Source organism: Opisthocomus hoazin, chromosome 1, assembly GCF_030867145.1.
Source record: "Opisthocomus hoazin isolate bOpiHoa1 chromosome 1, bOpiHoa1.hap1, whole genome shotgun sequence".
NCBI classification, from domain to species: domain Eukaryota; kingdom Metazoa; phylum Chordata; class Aves; order Opisthocomiformes; family Opisthocomidae; genus Opisthocomus; species Opisthocomus hoazin.
This window is the reverse complement of record NC_134414.1, coordinates 127,142,609-127,159,576: the sequence shown is the minus strand read 5'-3', so window position 1 is coordinate 127,159,576 and position 16,968 is coordinate 127,142,609. Positions and strand designations below refer to the sequence as shown.

Here is a 16,968-nt window from a genome sequence, read left to right as displayed (position 1 = left end):
GTGGGCAGGAAATCTCCTCCCGGTTCGTATTTACGGATGGCGAAGACCCCGCCGCCTCGTCGGGCGACCCCTCCCACCGCGCTATTGGTATCTCTGCGCCTGCTTCCCACCTTCTGCCCACCACCCCCGTCCTGGCTCCCCTTCGGCCACCCCGCTCCCGCCACCCCGGCCTGAGGGGAGCGAACCATTCCTCCCGCGGGGGTGCCCCACGCCCCAGCCTCGCCGGGGGGCGGGGCGGCGCTGGCTGCCGCGCGGGGGGCGGCTCCGGGAGGCGGCGGCGGCGGCAGCGGGCGGGCGGCGAGCGGGATGCGCGGGGGGCAGCGGCGGCGGTGAGTGCGGGGCCGGGGGAAGCGCCGTCCCGCGGGGTGGGGGCGAGCGCTCCCGCGCCGGGCGGCGGGGCCGGGGCCGGAGCCGTGCGGGGCTGCCCGCCCCGCCGGGGTGGGGAGAGGGTCGCTCCCGGGCGCGCGGAGCCCTGGCTCGCTGCTCGCGGCTGATCCCCGGGTTCTGGCGACTTTGGGGCGAGTTCGTGCCCACCCCCCCTCGCGTTTCTGGCGGGTGGCAGCGGGGTATCCCCCCCCCCCCGCCGCCCGGCTCGGCGGAGGTCCGGCAGCTGCCGGGGACGGGGCTCCCGCCGCGATCGCCTCCCCCGCTTCGCCCGGGTGTTTCCCCCCCGGCGCTGCCGCCTCCCCGCCGGCGAACAAAGCCTCTGCCCCGGGGGGCGGCGGCGGGGGCGTCCGTGGGCCGAGGAGGCGGGGGAGGCGCCGCGGGGCTCGGCCCCGCTCGGTTTTCCGCCGTCAGCGATCTACCTGGCGCCGGGCAAGGCGCAGGACGGGGCTCTTTGTCCGCGCCCCTTTGTTCGGCCGGCGGCTTTTCCTCCCCCGAGGGGGCTGCGGTGCCCGGCAGGGACGCACGGGCGTCTCCCCGGGCCGGGCCGGCAGTGGATGCCGGCTCGGTAACGGCGGAACTGAGCGGCAGGAGCCCGGCGTCACGCCCGGGCGGCTGGCGGGGACCGAGGGTTCGGGGCTCGGTGTCCCCCCGACCCACTCTCCCTCCCCGGCGGGTCCGGAGGCCGTCGCTCGTCCCTGGCTGCCGGCAGCCGGGGCCGCGCTCGGTGGCGAACCCAGCGTGGGGGTGGGAGCCGCTCCGGGAAGCGACCTGCTGCCCGCCGGCGAAGGGAGGAGCGGGCTGGGGACCGGCCGCCGCTTCTCCTCCCGCCCCGCGGCTGCCGGAGGAATGTCCCCGCCTGCAGAAGTGTCAACAGACCGGGCTGTGCCGACAGAAGGGCTCCAGAGACGGGCTCCAGAGGTGGGCTTGCCGCTCCCTCCGCCGGGCCCTCGCGTGGTGCCCCCGGTTCCCTGTCCCCCACACGCTCGCCTGGCCAACGCGTCTTCCGAGGCGTCTGGTCTTGCGCGCCCGCGTCCTCCGTGTCTGCACCTCCAGCGCGGCTGGGAGAGCGTGTTGCGGGTCGGAACGCGGTGAGCGTGTCATCTTTCGCCGCGCATTCCCTCTCCTTCAGGGGAAGAGGGAGATGAGAGATGTGATTTTGCAAGTTCTCACATTTGGTGAAGTTCTCGGGTTTTTTTTCTTTCTTTCTCTGTGTTCTCATAGATACAGTCCCCAAAGATAAGATATTAACGTGGGAAAGGAAGAGACGATGGGAGGAGGTAAGGCATGGTAGCGCCAAATGGAATTGCAAAGGAGGAGGATGGGCTTGCTTCCCACAACAGAAGGAAGCAATGTAGGGGAGAAAGGAGATGAAGTTATCAGAAGACGGAAGAGTGCCCACCTTTGCTGTCAAGGGGAGGGTTAGGCTGAACAAAGGGGGTAACAGAGAAGGGTTTACTTTTAGAGCAGTCAAATAGTAACACCTTATCGTTTCCAGAGCCAGTGATATCTTTTCTCGGTTGCTTTACGCAATTCCTTTTCCACAGCAGAAATTTATTTCCCTTCCATTTTGACAAATGCTAAATTGACTCTTTTGTGTGTCTGTGTGTTTACTCATGGAATGGAAATCTTTGGCAGCAACCAGGACAGGAAGAATAGTTATTTTTTTCCATTTTTGCCTTATCAGTTACTGTCTATGCTTATCAGATACAATTAGCAACCAGCTCCTTGCAGGTATGTAAAGACACCAGTTGACCATTGTTGGGAAGGAACCAAGTCCATCATGAAAAATTTATAGAGTATTTTCTTTTTGGATAGGAAGCAGAGGATGGGTGAGGTCAAGATTGCGGGTCCACCCTGAGGCTGGAGCTGGAGCAGAAGGGCTAAAGGGTTTTGGATAGGAAGATCTTGTCTGTCTTTTTCACTTGAAGATCCAGAGAAAAGCTGAAATAATTAAAGTGTGTGGAGAGGAGGGGTAAAGTGCTGGTGATTGTTTATGCAGGAATTCATGCTGTATTCACTGCGCGTGGAGTGTATTCTCTCATTTCCGTTTGTTAAAACAGTCATTTCTGATGTGTAGTAACTGCCAGCGTAGCAATCGGTGTTTCCCTTTGATAACTAAGCAGCTGTAGGATGCTGCCCTGCTTTCGGTGCTCAGAGCAGATGCTGTTCGTTTAGGTTTGGTTTCAGACCGGTGGGGCACATCCAAGATGCCACAGAAATCCGAGGGGAGATGCCCCCTGTAGAAGGCCCTCTGGAGACTGCAGTACAGGTGTGAACTCTGTGACCAGGCTTGTTTTTTCTTACCCAAATCTCGTGCAGGTGGGATCAGTTTTTAAGTGAACCATTTCATTTAACTTCCTTGATGATACTGAATGGTGTAGCTGCAGGTATAGTACCTGCATTCCCTACCTGAGGGAACGCAGTCGTGGGACTTGCTGATAAATGCTGCCCTGTGTGTGTGGCAGCACGACGGCCACGGCGGAGGCCGGCTGAGCTGTCGCTGTCGTGATGTGGCCTGCCAAGCAAGCGAGACGAGAAGCATTTAGTCTGAGGGCATGCTCGCTGCCCGGAGAGTGCTGGAAAATGAAGAAGCGTTACAGGGCTGGAGGGGACGTTTGGAAATATGGGGCAAGCATCTCGGGAAGGAGACAAATTGAGGAGAAATGGACAAATAAAAGAAGAGACAGAAACTGTCAGAAGAAGTGGGCACTGGAGGGAACCGATTAGCGAAAGGAAGTGACAGGCGCACAGTGGCAGTGAAAGGCATCGGCACAGAGGAAAGCGGATCGTGGGCAAAGGTTGCCTGAGAGAGTGGGAAAATGCAATAGACAGGAAAAAACTGGTAAGGACATCCGAGAAGGCCAAAAATACAAGAAGAAAAAGGGAGTAGGTGATCTCCGAAGCTGTTCTGATTAGCTTTCTAGCTGCTTAGATTTTCTGGGACTTACCTGCTGTGTATGGCGTTTTGTGAGAGGCATCCTAGAGGTGAGTTTGGCATGTCAGGTAGGATGGGAAAGGAGAAACTTTTCTTTAGGGTCTTTCTGCTCTTGTACAGTGAGAATTTCTGCTCCTGTACAGTGTGAATTTGGCTTCATAATTGTTTTTCACTCAACCCCGTTCGTGAAATTTTAGATGAAGAAAGTCAGTATTTCCTGGGCTTCAGGAGTGAGAATTATTTTGGTCTATAGTATTTATGTACGTTTATTTCTACACCAGCTATCTTTGTTTTGGGTTTTGTTAGTCTTAACAATGTGATACAAGCAAACACAGCCCACCAGCCACCAGCAGAGCTTTCTATTTGCCATGTCTATCTGAATTTTTGAAGTCTTGATTTGCAAATCTTTTGAGCATGCTCCAATTTTTAATAGGAAAGGAGTTAATGAAATAGTGTCAGAATAATACCAGGGAGCTTGTTGTTACTGGTGTGAAACGAACCAGTCATTGGGTCAGATAACTGGCTCTTAAGCTTATCTACCAGAAAGGTACCAAGATAGAAAAGAGGAGTATGACTTGAGGTTGGCTTGTCCTCTGCCAGCCTTGTTTTTCTGCATGAAGAAAGGAGTTAATTTTTTCAACAGAAATCTCTTCTAATACATTTCTACCTGTTGGTGGCTTTTTTTGGGCAGAAGAGAATTAACACTCCTTCTTACCTCAAATGATCTCAGTGAACTAGGCCAGATGAAACAGTGGTTTGTGTGACGGCAAAATAAGGAGGCGGCAGTGGTGTCCGTTAAAATAATGCGGTTTGATTAGGTGGTGTAATCTCTTGTCCTACCGAATGCATAGGAACGAAATTAGTTTCAGGGAAATGTGTACTTTAACAGTTTCAATTTCAGGTAACAGTAGCTATTATGGCACACAAGTTATAAAGCTTCAACATTTTCACTGTCATTTTTATTTGGACGCACTCAGCAGTCAGTGTCTCTTATGTCAATGGTTTGAATCTCAATCTGTAGTCACTGAACTATAGTATTTACATGGTAATGAACGTTTTCATTTTTGATGCACATTTATAATTGTCAGTTGTCATGACCTGATTAAAATGATTACATAGTTTCCCTCTACTGGAAAGAGCAATTGATTTGACAATGCCTACAACACTAATCCTTATCAAGTATGAGAGAATCATGCTTGTACAGTAGGACAGAATAATTAAAAATGTCGTATTTGGGTGCAATTTTTGGAGTAGTTGGGATAGCTATTCCGGTAAAACAGATGTGGTTTATCAGGGGAATAGAGTTATGTAGGTTGTTCTCTGTCATTGTTGCATTGCCCTTTTTCTGATCTTTCTCCCATATCCAATAATTTCTCGGAGGAAGAGATAAGCTGTAGCAGCGACTTCCTCTGCCACTCCCTTTTCCACATCGGAAGCCTGCAGGATTACGAGGGAGTGACTTAGTCAAATCTGATTCACAGATACTTGACTTTTAATTTATTTAGTGTTGGTGAAGGTGCCAAGCTGTGAGCTTTGGGAACTGAAACACCCCATGCCTTTAACCAGACCTCATGCTGACTTGCACTGTGGGACCAATGTGTTGCAGGACCTGTGTAGTGGAAAGTCAGGGACTGAGCAGATTTCAGGGCTGTGCTGGCAGGAAATTAGCTGTAGCTTAGGTCTAGTGTGTTGTGTTGAGGAGGAAATGGAGAAGGATGTTTAAGGTGACCTTTAGATTACAGCCTTGCCAAGTTGCCCGGTTTTTGGCAGAGATGGCTGTGCTCGCTCTTAAGGATGTGTCCATTCGCTAGTTGACGGGCACAGAATCTCCACCAAGTTACGCAGGTGCATTTCTGTGAATATATTGTTTTAGTGTCACAGTAGGCTTTAAGGGGTTGGGGGGAGATGGATTTACACTTAAATGTTTTTAGAGGTAAACTATAGATCCTGGTGAGTTTTACTTTCGCATCAGTTTGAGTCTATCAAGACTTTTGTTTGTAAATAAGCAGAGTAAGTCAGGGGAAAAAAACAGGCTTGATATAATCGGGAGCATGTACATTGTCCTCAGATAATGCAGGAAAAAGGTAAATCAATTTGAGAATGAAGAAGTCCGTTTGTGCACGTAGGTGTGCTCTACCATGGGAAAGTTCAGTCTCTGGGCACTGAAGCCATCAGCACTCATTCACCAAATTTTGTTCAGGGTGTAAAAATTTAAGAGGCTTTCTTGTTTCCAAAACAGTGTGTGTTTGTTTTATTGGAACATTTGAAACAGATCCTAACCATTTGAAAACCTTGTTGTTTTGGGAACAAATTAAACTCTAATGGTGTTGTGCTGACAGTGGCAATGGTGGGTTTTTGTCCTCACCCTCCATCACATGGGGATTCCTCCGTGTTCTGTGGGTGGCTGTACGCTGCTGTAGGAGTTTCTGAAGAGAAGAGTCAGAGACAGGAGAAGGGACGGGAGCTGCCGGGAACCGCTGGTGGTGTTTTGCGTGAAACAGAAAATGAAGAAACAATGAAGAGCAAAAAAGCCTTAAAGGAGAGATGGCCAAGTTTGAGAGCTTTGTTTAAAATCAACTGTTACTCTTCTGTCAGAGGAGCACTTTAGCAATGCCTGAGGCATTGCAACCCACTTGGTAATGTAAGAGTGAAGCGGGTGCCATAGTGGACTCCGTTAAAGGGAGGTGGGTATCAGCCCGGGCAGAAGGAAAGGAAGGGGCAAGAAACCATGTGCTGAGAAAATGTCACCCTAAATTTAGTCATGCTGGGTAGAGCTGTACCTGCGGCTTGGTTGAGCTGCAGCTCTAGGCTCCTGTGCCAAGGGAAAGAGATTTTACAGTAAAGCCACTCTGTGTTATAATATCTTAAAACCATAGTCCTTTGTTTGACTCGCCGCCTGTTTGAGTCATGAATCACTGTTTCCTCTGGTCGTTAGTGAAACAAAACTTAATTTGGCCTGGGCACTGTGGAGATGAAACATGATTGGTAATGCTGTATACATTCACTTCAGATGACTTTATAAATCCCAGATGAAATAATTTTGCTTCATTCCAGCCAAGGGAGAGCGCGGCATGTGCTGTGTGAGGAGAGTCAGCCTGGCTGGTTGTTGGATGAGGCCGTGCATAACCCTTGTCTGAAAGAATATGATTTCATCAGAGCAGATAAACTGCGGATTTTGAGCTGTTCATGTGCTTAGCTCATCAATTCATTAATTGTTTCTTCTTTATGCTCACAATGGAGAGTTTTAGAAAGTTCTTTCCCCACAAAATCCAATTATTGCTAGGTGATGACTTCTCTGATCTCTCATCCTCAAAGAAGAGAGATGTGTAATGAGTTCTCAAACTTGAACTGAAATCGTATGAATATTTAACCTTAAAGACATTTTTCCTTTCAGCTATTAGCAAAGCCAGGTATTCACCAAACTGAACTGAAGACTGACTTTTCAATTACGTAGAAACCCTTCCCTCTCAGCTGTTCTCCTTAACGTTTGTCACATTGATTAAGTGGTAGCTGTCATCTTATGAGATAAAAAGGATGGATTTTTTCTGGTGATCTTACCAGTTATTGTAACCATAAAGCAACCATGTTAGAGACGCAGGAAATCCTGCAATACCTTTTCCTTTCTTTTAAAGCAACCCTTTCTTCTGTGTTTTAATTCCAAGTTGTCCATATTTTAGTTTTCAATGATATAATTACACTTTTCTTACAGACCAGTGTGAAATGTTGAGAGTCGCTAGCTTTCTGTGTCAAGTTGAACGTGTCCTGAAAAGCTGAGTCTTTTGTTCTTTTCTGGGGAGCTCTGGGCTTGAAGCATTTTTGATAGAAATTACACAAATGATATGCCAAGACGGCAATGTAGCGGCAGTTTTAGCAGGACTTCTGTCACCTTCTGCAGGCAGGCAAAAGGCAGAGAGCCTCTTTGACCAGTGGGAGAACCGTTGCTCCCTCATGCCGGGGCCGGCTGCCTGTCGGCCGCAGCCCTGCCGGGGGGGGTCTGCAGGCAGCCTTCAGCCCCGCTCCTGGTGAGGAGGGTGCCTGGGGTGCTATGTGGCTTTTGAGTTTGGAGGATGCAAGACAAGCCGGAAGGAATCAGGGAAGGAGTCTCTCCATGGGGTGGAGACTCAGTGGGGTGAAAAGGATGGTAAGTGTTTCATGCCAACAACGTGACCTGTTGAGCGTGAAACTTGGGTTGAAAAGCTATCTGCTGTCCGGACTGCTTCCCGCCATCTGCCCTGAAGAGCTTCAGTCTCGTGGTGCTGGAGAGGGCAGAGAGGGTGGGTGAGTCCCCCCAGGAGGTATGGCACACCAAGGATCTCCGTCCTCACCCCGGCTCCTTGGGGAGCCCTGCCGTTTTTGGGGAATGGTGGCTTGCGTGCTTTTGGAGGAGGCTGTCACCTCTGTGAGGCGGGAAAGGTGCCCAGTGGGGAGTCAGAAATGGATTCAGAAATGACCTCTGCAGAGAAACAAAAAGCCCTGCGAAGTGAGCCCAGCGCAGAGGGGCTCCTGGGGGAGCGGAGAGGAGGGACAGGGCCTGGACCCTGCGGGAGGGCACCCCGGGGAGAGCTGGTGGGGAGAAGACAGAGGTTGGGCAAAGGAGCCTCCCTCCGCAGCCAGCTCCCTTCTGCCAGGGCCGTCCCCCCTGAAGAAGAACGGGGAAAAGCATGGCATGGAAAGCCCACGCAGCGGGGACCTGAAACGTTGCGGCTGCGATGACTGCGGTTAATTAAATAGGTGGCTCGTCTCTAGACAGCCCCGGACATCTGTCTCCATTCTTCACTTGTTTTTCTGCCGCGTTTCTATTTGCTTGTCCAGAGTTAAAGCCCAGAGGACCTACAGATGGTCACCATTAATTTTGTCACTTGATGCAATTTTTTTTAAAGCTTTTTTGTCAACCTTTTAAAAACAGATGTGCATATAAAAAAACAAATAAACCTTTTAATAGAGCAACTCACTAGAGGTCTTCTGTTTGGATTTAGATTTAATTTTAGTCTTTAGTGGCTGGGATTTAATTTTGGCATTTCTTTTAAGCCAAGTCTCTCTTGTAGCCATATAAATTTTTTCATATTTTTTTTTTAATAAACTTTAAAGAGTGTCTTTGCATTCCTTGTCTGGCTTCTTTGGAACCTCAGAAATCATTGCATGCCAAAACATTTTCTGTATTTTGGATCGTGTACCTGTTTTTGCATAGGTTTCTTTATGATTGCGGGATGCTGGTGTGGCGTGGGATGAAATTGAGCTATGGGCTTTCAAGAATAAAATCTTCAGCAGAAAAGTCCAACCTTGTTAATCATTTCTTAGGGAAGCCACAAGATCGCAGACAAAACTCGGGAGCTGTGACTAGTAACCGCCTGCACAGAGTCAGTATCATAGATAACAGCTGATTATCAAATCAAGTTTCATGGACTTTTAAACTGATAAAACAACTGCAGACAGGTTTTTTCACAGTCTCCACATTAAATGTGGAGTGCCCTTTCCAAATATCTTTAAACATTTCTTTTAGAGTTGTCTCTGGAAATTTTACCATAAGAAAAGCCAATTTTGGTCTGTGTTGTACACTTGAAAAATGTGCTCAGAATACAGTTCTTAACACAACATTTTTTTCTTTTGTTCCTTTATTTGCAGGTCAGAATTTATCTAGTTCACTCAAATTAACATTGTTTTAACCATCCTGTATTAGACGAATATGATGCCAAATAGAAGTAACCTGTCCTCGTTTCAGAATGTTGGATCAGGTAATCAATTAATAAAAATTAAGTTTGTTTGTAAATGTACGGAGATCTTTCAGAATTTGTTATTGATTTCAGTCCTTTAATTCTCCTGACACATGGGTGAAATCAACACTCTGTTCTTATTCCACCTCTGACTCCATTTACCAGCCAAAATAAAGCCACAGCTGGAGACGTCGCAGCCAGCCAACCCTCCCCCTTCAGTTTAATGTCTGGCTGGAACAGAGATCTGCGACCCCCAGCTAAACAACTCGGGAAAGGAAGAAAAGGAATGAGGGGGGGAAAAGAGAAAATAAAAAAATAAAAAGGAAGAATTTCCTTCTGTATCGCTCCAGGCAGCAAATATTTTGCTAAACAGAGGAGCCTTGCGCTGAAGGTTACCAAGCGAAAGCTGGGGCTGACCTGGGTGCAGGGTGGGTTCAGGGCACGCCACGAGCCGGAGCTCCCGGCCTCAGTCCCTATAGCTGCATCCGAAGGCAGCATCAGCCAGGATGTGTAACGCATCCTGGCGTATGTATAAAGTCTCGTTCCAAACGTTACCCTAAAAATAAACAAAGCAAACAAGATCTGGTTTGTGGGAAGCAGCTACGGTTCAGCTAAGCATGTGCTGCCATCCAGTTGGGACTTTACCATATGATTGCGGGCACTGTGGTGCTGGAACCGAAAACGCAGAAGAGCTGCCATAAGGTATAGTAGAGAAAAGTTGAATCCGAGTGGCTACATGAAGGTATCATGACCTTTTCTTACTGTACTTGTTTGGATTTCAAGTACAATGAACCCTTCATTGCTGTGGTGACCAGGCCTGAAAGTTTCCATGAGCTAACTTGCTGTTTGGCAAAAGCATCCCGTCTTTGTCGGATTAAATGTGCCCTACTGGTGTTGCAAGGGACTAATAAACAATTATTAATGTCCCATTAATGTGTCTGCTAAGCTATTTATATAGGAGCCAGTGGAATTTATGCAAAAACATTTGAACTTCAGCTGTGTTCAAGTTATGATTTGGACAGTACAATATTGATACAAGATTAGCTTTTGATTTAAAGAGAGATTTGGAAGAGGGAAGGAGGAAGTGAGATGAGGGTGGAAATTAGATTCCATTCCACAATGGGAGGCTAAGTATACAAGGCATATACGTTACGCTTTATATCTGTGTTCATAAATAACTTACAGATCTTGTTCTTCTTCCTTATAACACCACTAATACGATGAATGCTTGATCTTTCCAGTTGATTTTTGTCTTGTCCTGACAAGATTTCTGTTGAACATGGGTCATGTCGCTCCTTTTGTTCATTTGAAATTCATCATTGCTGTCGATCCAAAGCTGTGAAAATAACTAAAAAATGTCAAGTAAAATGTCAAATTATAAGAAACTGCAATTTCACTGCTCACAGCGGTGACGGTCTGACGGAAAGCTCTGTGAACTTACTGGTTCAAAGGCAAATTAGATAGTTCTATCACGTAACAAACGTGGTAAAATTGCAGCAAATAAAATAACTGTCAGCATGAAAATACTAAATACTGTGTAGGGGTAAAAATGAGTCTTGAATTTGAAGCTGCAAGGTAATGTTTTTGGCCACTACAAGTGGCTTGTAATTAACACGTGCTTAGCCAGGTCCACTATGCTCAAGAAGGGGTTTGATTTTTTTTGGTTTTTTTTTACACACCCCCCCCCCAGCCCCATGATGCTGATTCCTTTTGTTTTGTGCCTATTCAATGACACTGTTAATGATGGTTACCTTTATTGTTAAACGTATGGGTTTTTTCCTTAAGAATTGAGGAGAATGTGTTGTTACACACTTAGACTTACCACAGTTTGCGTAGAGGAAGGCTGTGCAACAGCGATCTGTTGAATGATGCCCTGGACAGTAAAGAATTCCAGGGCTTTTTGCCTTCTTAGCAAGGAAGGTTGCAGAAGGAGGACCCACTCAAAGAATGCATTGCCACCTTCCACTAGATATCTGAGCCTAGTGATACTCGGTGAAACCGGATCAGATAGGCTCTGGTGAGGGGCAGGAATCCAAGTTTTGTGTATAGGTTCATATAATTGTCTGAAGTGGTACTTGGAAGAGGATTAAAGTATTGCCTCCGAGGATTTTAAAGGCACTTCACACGTCTGGATGTTAGGTTTTCCCGCCGAGTGGCAAGCTGAGCTTTGGTTTCTCACTAGGTGGCTGAGGTCACAGGTGAAATGTGACTAAGCCAAGAGTAAATCACAGATTTGACCCTTATTTTCAGAAGCAACGCTCGCTGGCACTGCAGGAGCTGACACTGAAGAGTGCTTTTTTAGTTCGAAGCACAGCCTAGCACATCCAAGGAGCTGCTGTAAATGTTAATGGTGCCATTTCTACATCGGCTGAGGTCTAAGTGCAAGCCTGGTGGGAGTCCTGTTTATCTCCTGCAGTGACTGACGCTGTCAGGAGCTGTGTTCCTTTCTTTGATTTTGGCAAAGCGGGGCTCAGAACTGTAAGCTGGAGCTTGACACGTCGTTGAACAATAACAACCAGCACAGCAAAGGCTTTTTTGGTCGGTACCCTCTTCCAGAATATAAATTATAATTGTGTACAAGAGTTAGGACCTGGAACCTTAAACCCCTGTCAGTGTTTTTAATGGTCATGCGTTTCTGTTGTTGTTTTGAATGAAGTCATGGAGCCTAGCGTTATACTTCCTTAAGGCTATGTTTTAACTAAAGTGCTCGTTGCAGATGTAGTTACAGCTTTGTATTTTAAAGCACTGAGCTGAAACACCTTGAAAAATGGGCCTGGGTTTTGTACTTTTCTGTGAGGCTTTGCATGACCATCCACAGAGTAAGCAGAAGGGTGACAAACTCCTGCTGAGCTTTGAACTGAGCTCGTGAGTATACTGGGACTTGGATGCACCAGCTGCACAGGTTAAAAGAAGAGGTGGTCCAGAGCAGTGTTCCATGGTTTGTATCCTGAGCCCTAGGAGACCTGTGTTCAGTTCTCTGCTGTTTGCTTTGCATCTTCTCCCTGCACCTCAGCTCCTCAGCTGTGAAACATCAGGACAGTAATGCTTCCTTACTTCAGGGACATCTTAGGAGGCTCAGGATTATAAAGGCTGAGCCACAGATTCCTGCAATGGATAGGACACCAAAGAAATGGTCTAGGCTCTTTCCAACTGCGTTGCTGATTTGTAGCATGATTTTGGTGATCTCCCTCTGCCCCTTCTTTTTTAGTCTCCATCTTCTGCGAAAACAGAGATGGGAAAGTTGTACGTCCCCTCCTTTGCTTAATGATCTGAGAACATTTATTACAAGCACAGTAATTACTACAAAAGTGTTCTTTTCAAGTTAATGTGCAGGCATGCACATGCCAGAGGCTGCTTACTTACTTGCTAAAAACTTTTTTTTCTTGTTTTCTCTTCCTTGCAGATTCCAGTAAGATTATGGCTGAGTATAGCCACACGCAAAACCAGATGGAATTACAAAATGCTAGTTTGGGAAAGGGTTCTGTGGCGAATTCCCTTGAAAATGGTCTCCAGGATATTATGGAAAACCTCAACCCAAAGAAATATTCATCGAGTCTCAAATTTAAAACGAACGGGGACTATGCTGGCTCATATTTAACCCTTTCACAGCCTATGCCAGTTAAGGCTAATCCTTCTTCCAGTGTTAAAAATACACACTCTATTACCAAAATTCAAGGAGGCAAGCAGTTCCCCTGTGAAAGCCCTTATCTTCCAGATAAAAGCATGTCTGTAAAGCATTTGGCTTCTGTGTCAGGCACGTCTCCATCACTCCTTGGGTACAGTTTAGGAAGGACAGACTTTGATATTCATGCCGGCAGAGAAAATGAAAAATCCCTTGGACATACGGAGAAGTTTCACTACTCAAAGTACAGTCAGAAAAACAAATCGTATGACAACGTCTACTTCCCAGGAATGCTGGAGACGAGGAAGATGTCAGGCTCCCTTCTGACCATGTGGAATGGAAGCTCGGGCAATGAGCTGATGCTTTCGCCTGCTAGCAATTCGGGGGCGGCCAGCATGCCTTCTAGCCCAAAGCAAGGCCGGAGGATGAATATTGAAGACGGTCTGGCCCTTCATATAAAACCAGTTAAGCACAAGGATGTGATGATGGAGACTCTGGGTTCACGGCCTAGGAAATACTCTGGTGCATCTCTGAGTCATATGGGAATGTACAGTCGTTCCCTACCCAGACTCTACAAATCAGCAGAAAGCCAGCTGGTGCCATTAAGTTTGCCTCCCAGAAGCTCTCTGGGTAATACTAAAAGGAAAAAACTTGGAGAAAAAGATCTACCTCAGAATGCTTTAGACGCTGATAATTACCTGAATTTTTCTTCTTGCAGCTCAGGGGTTTCACTACATGCAAACTCTGTCTCTGGGAATAATCCCTATGTCAGTTCAACTCCTAGCGTTCCTCCAAGCCCTCGAGTTGCTAAAAAAATGCTTTTAGCACCTTCTTCCCCATATATTTCCGATGATTTCGATAGACTTGGACTTTCAGGAACAAGTCCCAGTAGTTCTTTCTCCCCAGTGGATTTTGACAGGTCGTTCTCTGCCCGAAGAAACCTTTCCACCAGTTCCGTGGAACTTGATGACCCAGATCTGGAAAGTTACAGGCAGACGCCAAACTCACTGCAAACATCCATGCGAGAGCGGAAGAACAGCATTAGCTCCATTTCGGGAAGAGAAGACCTTATGGACTACCACAGGAGGCAGAGGGAAGAGCGGCTTCGGGAGCAGGAGATGGAACGGCTGGTAATTTTTTCTCTTCCCCTTAGTTTTTCATGGCAGTTAGTATTTTCAAAATGTTCATCCCAGATCTAGCCATCAGGAGGGTACAGCACAGCACAAGCTGCCATGTTTTGAAATTCAGATGTTGCCTGCTTCAGATGTCTTGTTATTATCACAGCCCGTGAAGCTAATGCTTAAATAGCGTGCCGCTGTGACAGCTCTGATAGACGATACCCTTCAGCCATCTTAAATGTTGGAACCCATGTAAGTTGCGTTCCGTCACCCTGCGGGCTCCGTTAAAATGTCTACGTACATAAAACCCACAAATTGCACTGCAGGGATCCAGCACTTTTCGGTTTAGATGATGGTGCTGTTTTGTGGTAAGTGGGTAAAAAAATCAATGAGACTCTGTTATAAGTTGCTCCGCCGTGTGTGCCCGCGGAGTCAGGTATACGCTGGTGTGGGTTCAACATTCATCATCAGAGCTTTCTCTGCTTGGTCGTTGTTTTTCCTTCTGAGTATTTTCATGACAATAGAGGCCTCCTTGCTTCTCCCTCTCCCAAAATGGAGAGTGACAGAGGGGAAAAGAGTTTCGCTCTTTGTCTCTAGGTGACATAAAGCAGTGCATGCTGCTCCAGCTTAGGATTAAACTTGGTAGTAAAATGTAATTTATGTATTACTGAAGCATCTTTTGGGTAGTGGAAAAAAAAATGTCTTCAGAACGCACAAAGATGGTTGACAGTTTCTTATTGAAACTGTCTGTGAAAGGGTACTTGGTATTGCTTTGCAAAAAATTTTCTCAGTGGCTACATGAGTCTGACTCTATTAACATGCATTCATATTGTACTGATTTTATCATAGAATAAACATAGAAACCACATAGCAACTGAGGTTGTTAGGTAGCCCAATTTGTATTACTGAGTCTTAGATTTGAGATGTTTACATTTGTGTGCTTTATTTCGAATCTTTATGCATTTGAGCAAAATAGGGATAGGATACTCTTAAACCTGTCCAGTGCGCACACAGACAGCAAGCCTGCAGGCAAGTTCACTTCCCGGGCAGGTTGGGGTGAAAAGCCGTGGGGAGGACAACGTGGGTGCCGTGGTGGTGATGGTGCAGGAGCGGGGGCTGCCCGTGGGGGACCGTTAGCGATGGCCCGGCGCCTGTGCAGGGCCACCGCTCCCATCTTGAGCTGCGCTGCCAGCAGGTCCAGCTGAAGGCTTGCAGCCCATTCAGACGTCTTCCTCTCATCTCACCTATGTCCTTCATGCAAATTGGTGAGGAACCTTCTTTTGTGGGCAGGAGCCTGCCTTTTCACCGCCAGCGCGCTCGGCACTGTGGTCCCCATGATACACGCTGTTGGTTTGCCAGGGGCGACGGTGTTCATCGTTGCCTGCTCGAAGGCAGGCCTGTGGTGTCAGGATATGGGGGGCGGCAGGCTCTGCCCCTCTCCCCCCTTGGGGAGCAGCAGGGTGTGCATGCCCCGGCCCTGCCGTGCCCCCTCTGCCCCTTGAAACCTCCACCGGCTCCCCGGGGCGAGGAGGGCCAGCTGTGAGTGGAGGTGACTGGGTGGCTTGGGAGAGGTTCTTACACTTGTGCACGCAAAACTGGGAAGCATCAACGGGAACGCTGGTGGGTTGTTTCCCTCTCTTCCTGCTGCCTTCTCCCTGCCATCCCTCCACTCCTTTCAGAGATCTCCTCCCTTCTCCCTAGTCGTGCTGTTTTGTGTGTGCAAAGTGGTGTTTGCCTGTTATCAGCGGATTTTCCAGACAGTCATGCTGTAAAACCTGAGATAATCGGTCATAAAAGACAACGTAGTAGAGCATATTTGTATTTCAAAGAGAACAGCTTTTATTTTTTATGGTGAGGGATGGAAGATAGAGGGTTGTTTCAGTATTCGGTAATGCTAAAAGTTGTTCTGGTTTTATACTTTGATATAATGACTACATCCCCCCCTCCCGTTTCTTTTCTTGCCAGACAGTACTTCCTTCAAGTTCTGATTCTTTAAAAAGAGAATTTGCCTACTGTTTTTCCAAGCACGTTAAAGTTTTTGAAAGCAAATAATGTTTTGTGCGTACCCCTCACTACAAGAAGGACATTGAGGTGCTGGAGCGTGTCCAGAGAAGGGCAACGAGTCTGGTGAAGGGTCTGGAGAACAAGTATGACGAGGTGCGGCTGAGGGAGCTGGGGCTGTTTAGTCTGGAAAGGAGGAGGCTGAGGGGGGACCTTCTTGCTCTTTACAACTACCTGAAAGGAGTTTGCAGTGAGGTGGGTGTTGGTCTCTTCTCCCAAGTAACCAGCACCAGGACGAGAGAAGATGGCCTCAAGTTGCATCAGGGGAGATTTAGATTGGGTGTTAGGAAAAATTTCTTTACTGAAAGAGTGGTCAGGCATTGGAACAGGCTGCCCAGGGAAGTGGTGGAGTCACCTTCCCTGGAGGTGTTCAAAAGACATGTAGATGTGGCACTTCGGGACATGGTTTAGCAGGCATGGTGGTGTTGGGCAGATAGTTGGCCTTGATGATCTTAGAGGTCTTTTCCAACCTTATGATTTTATGATTCTGTGTTTTGTGGGTTGTATATAATTCAAATATGAAGGAACCTCCTCCTGCTTGAGTTCATCTTCTGTTCAGGATCCTGCCCAATATTTTTTTTTTTCTCTTTGTTAGAGCTGTGTGGTCGAAGAGTTGAGTATCAGGACAGTGCCTCCTTCCAGTAGTTTGAGAGTCTAAAAAATGCCATAAATAGATTTTTAGATCTTTGAGAAGGAATATATTTTTAAAAAGTAAAAATCCGCCCATCAGCTCTTTGTACATTAGGTCCTGTCCTGTTTTGGTTTTGTTTTATTTTTGTCCTTCTGTGTGGATCCTAGTCATGGACCTATCCAAACAGGGCGTTCATATGTCCAGCTGGAGCTTCCAAAGACCAGTTTTGTCTGACCTTGTGTGCCATGAGATGGACAAAGATTAGAGACCCGGGTCTGCTCAGGTCTCTCTTTTTATGGGGATGGGGGAAGGTGTGAATAAAAAACCCCAACTAAACAAGCACCCATGGACAGCAAAACTGTGTGCTTTGGGTTTTCAGTGCTGAGTAAAAGTTCAGATTGAGTAGCTGGTAGGTAAATGGCAGGGGGAACATAGTCCTTCTAGCAAAAGTGTCAGACTCTTCCATACTGTTTTTTGAAGCAAAGTAGACAGAAGACAAATGA

At 47.4% G+C, this 16,968-nt stretch overlaps 1 protein-coding gene across 7 annotated transcripts in view; it reads left to right on the top strand.

Moving 5' to 3' along the window:
• Window positions 1–265: 265 nt before the first annotated feature.
• PHLDB2 (pleckstrin homology like domain family B member 2) overlaps window positions 266–16,968 on the top strand; it is a 69,086-nt gene continuing 52,383 nt past the window's right edge. For 2 of the 7 annotated variants that reach the window (XM_075435152.1, XM_075435130.1), the window contains exons 1-3: window positions 1,124–1,305; window positions 8,945–9,054; window positions 12,437–13,785. In XM_075435152.1, the coding sequence (XP_075291267.1) occupies window positions 9,006–9,054; window positions 12,437–13,785 (1,398 nt within the window). In that variant the 5' untranslated portion in view covers window positions 1,124–1,305; window positions 8,945–9,005. Of the gene's footprint in view, window positions 330–1,123; window positions 1,306–1,607; window positions 1,665–8,944; window positions 9,055–12,436; window positions 13,786–16,968 lie in introns of those variants that run through there. The other 5 variants (XM_075435168.1, XM_075435158.1, XM_075435143.1 and 2 more) reach the window with 4 other exon arrangements.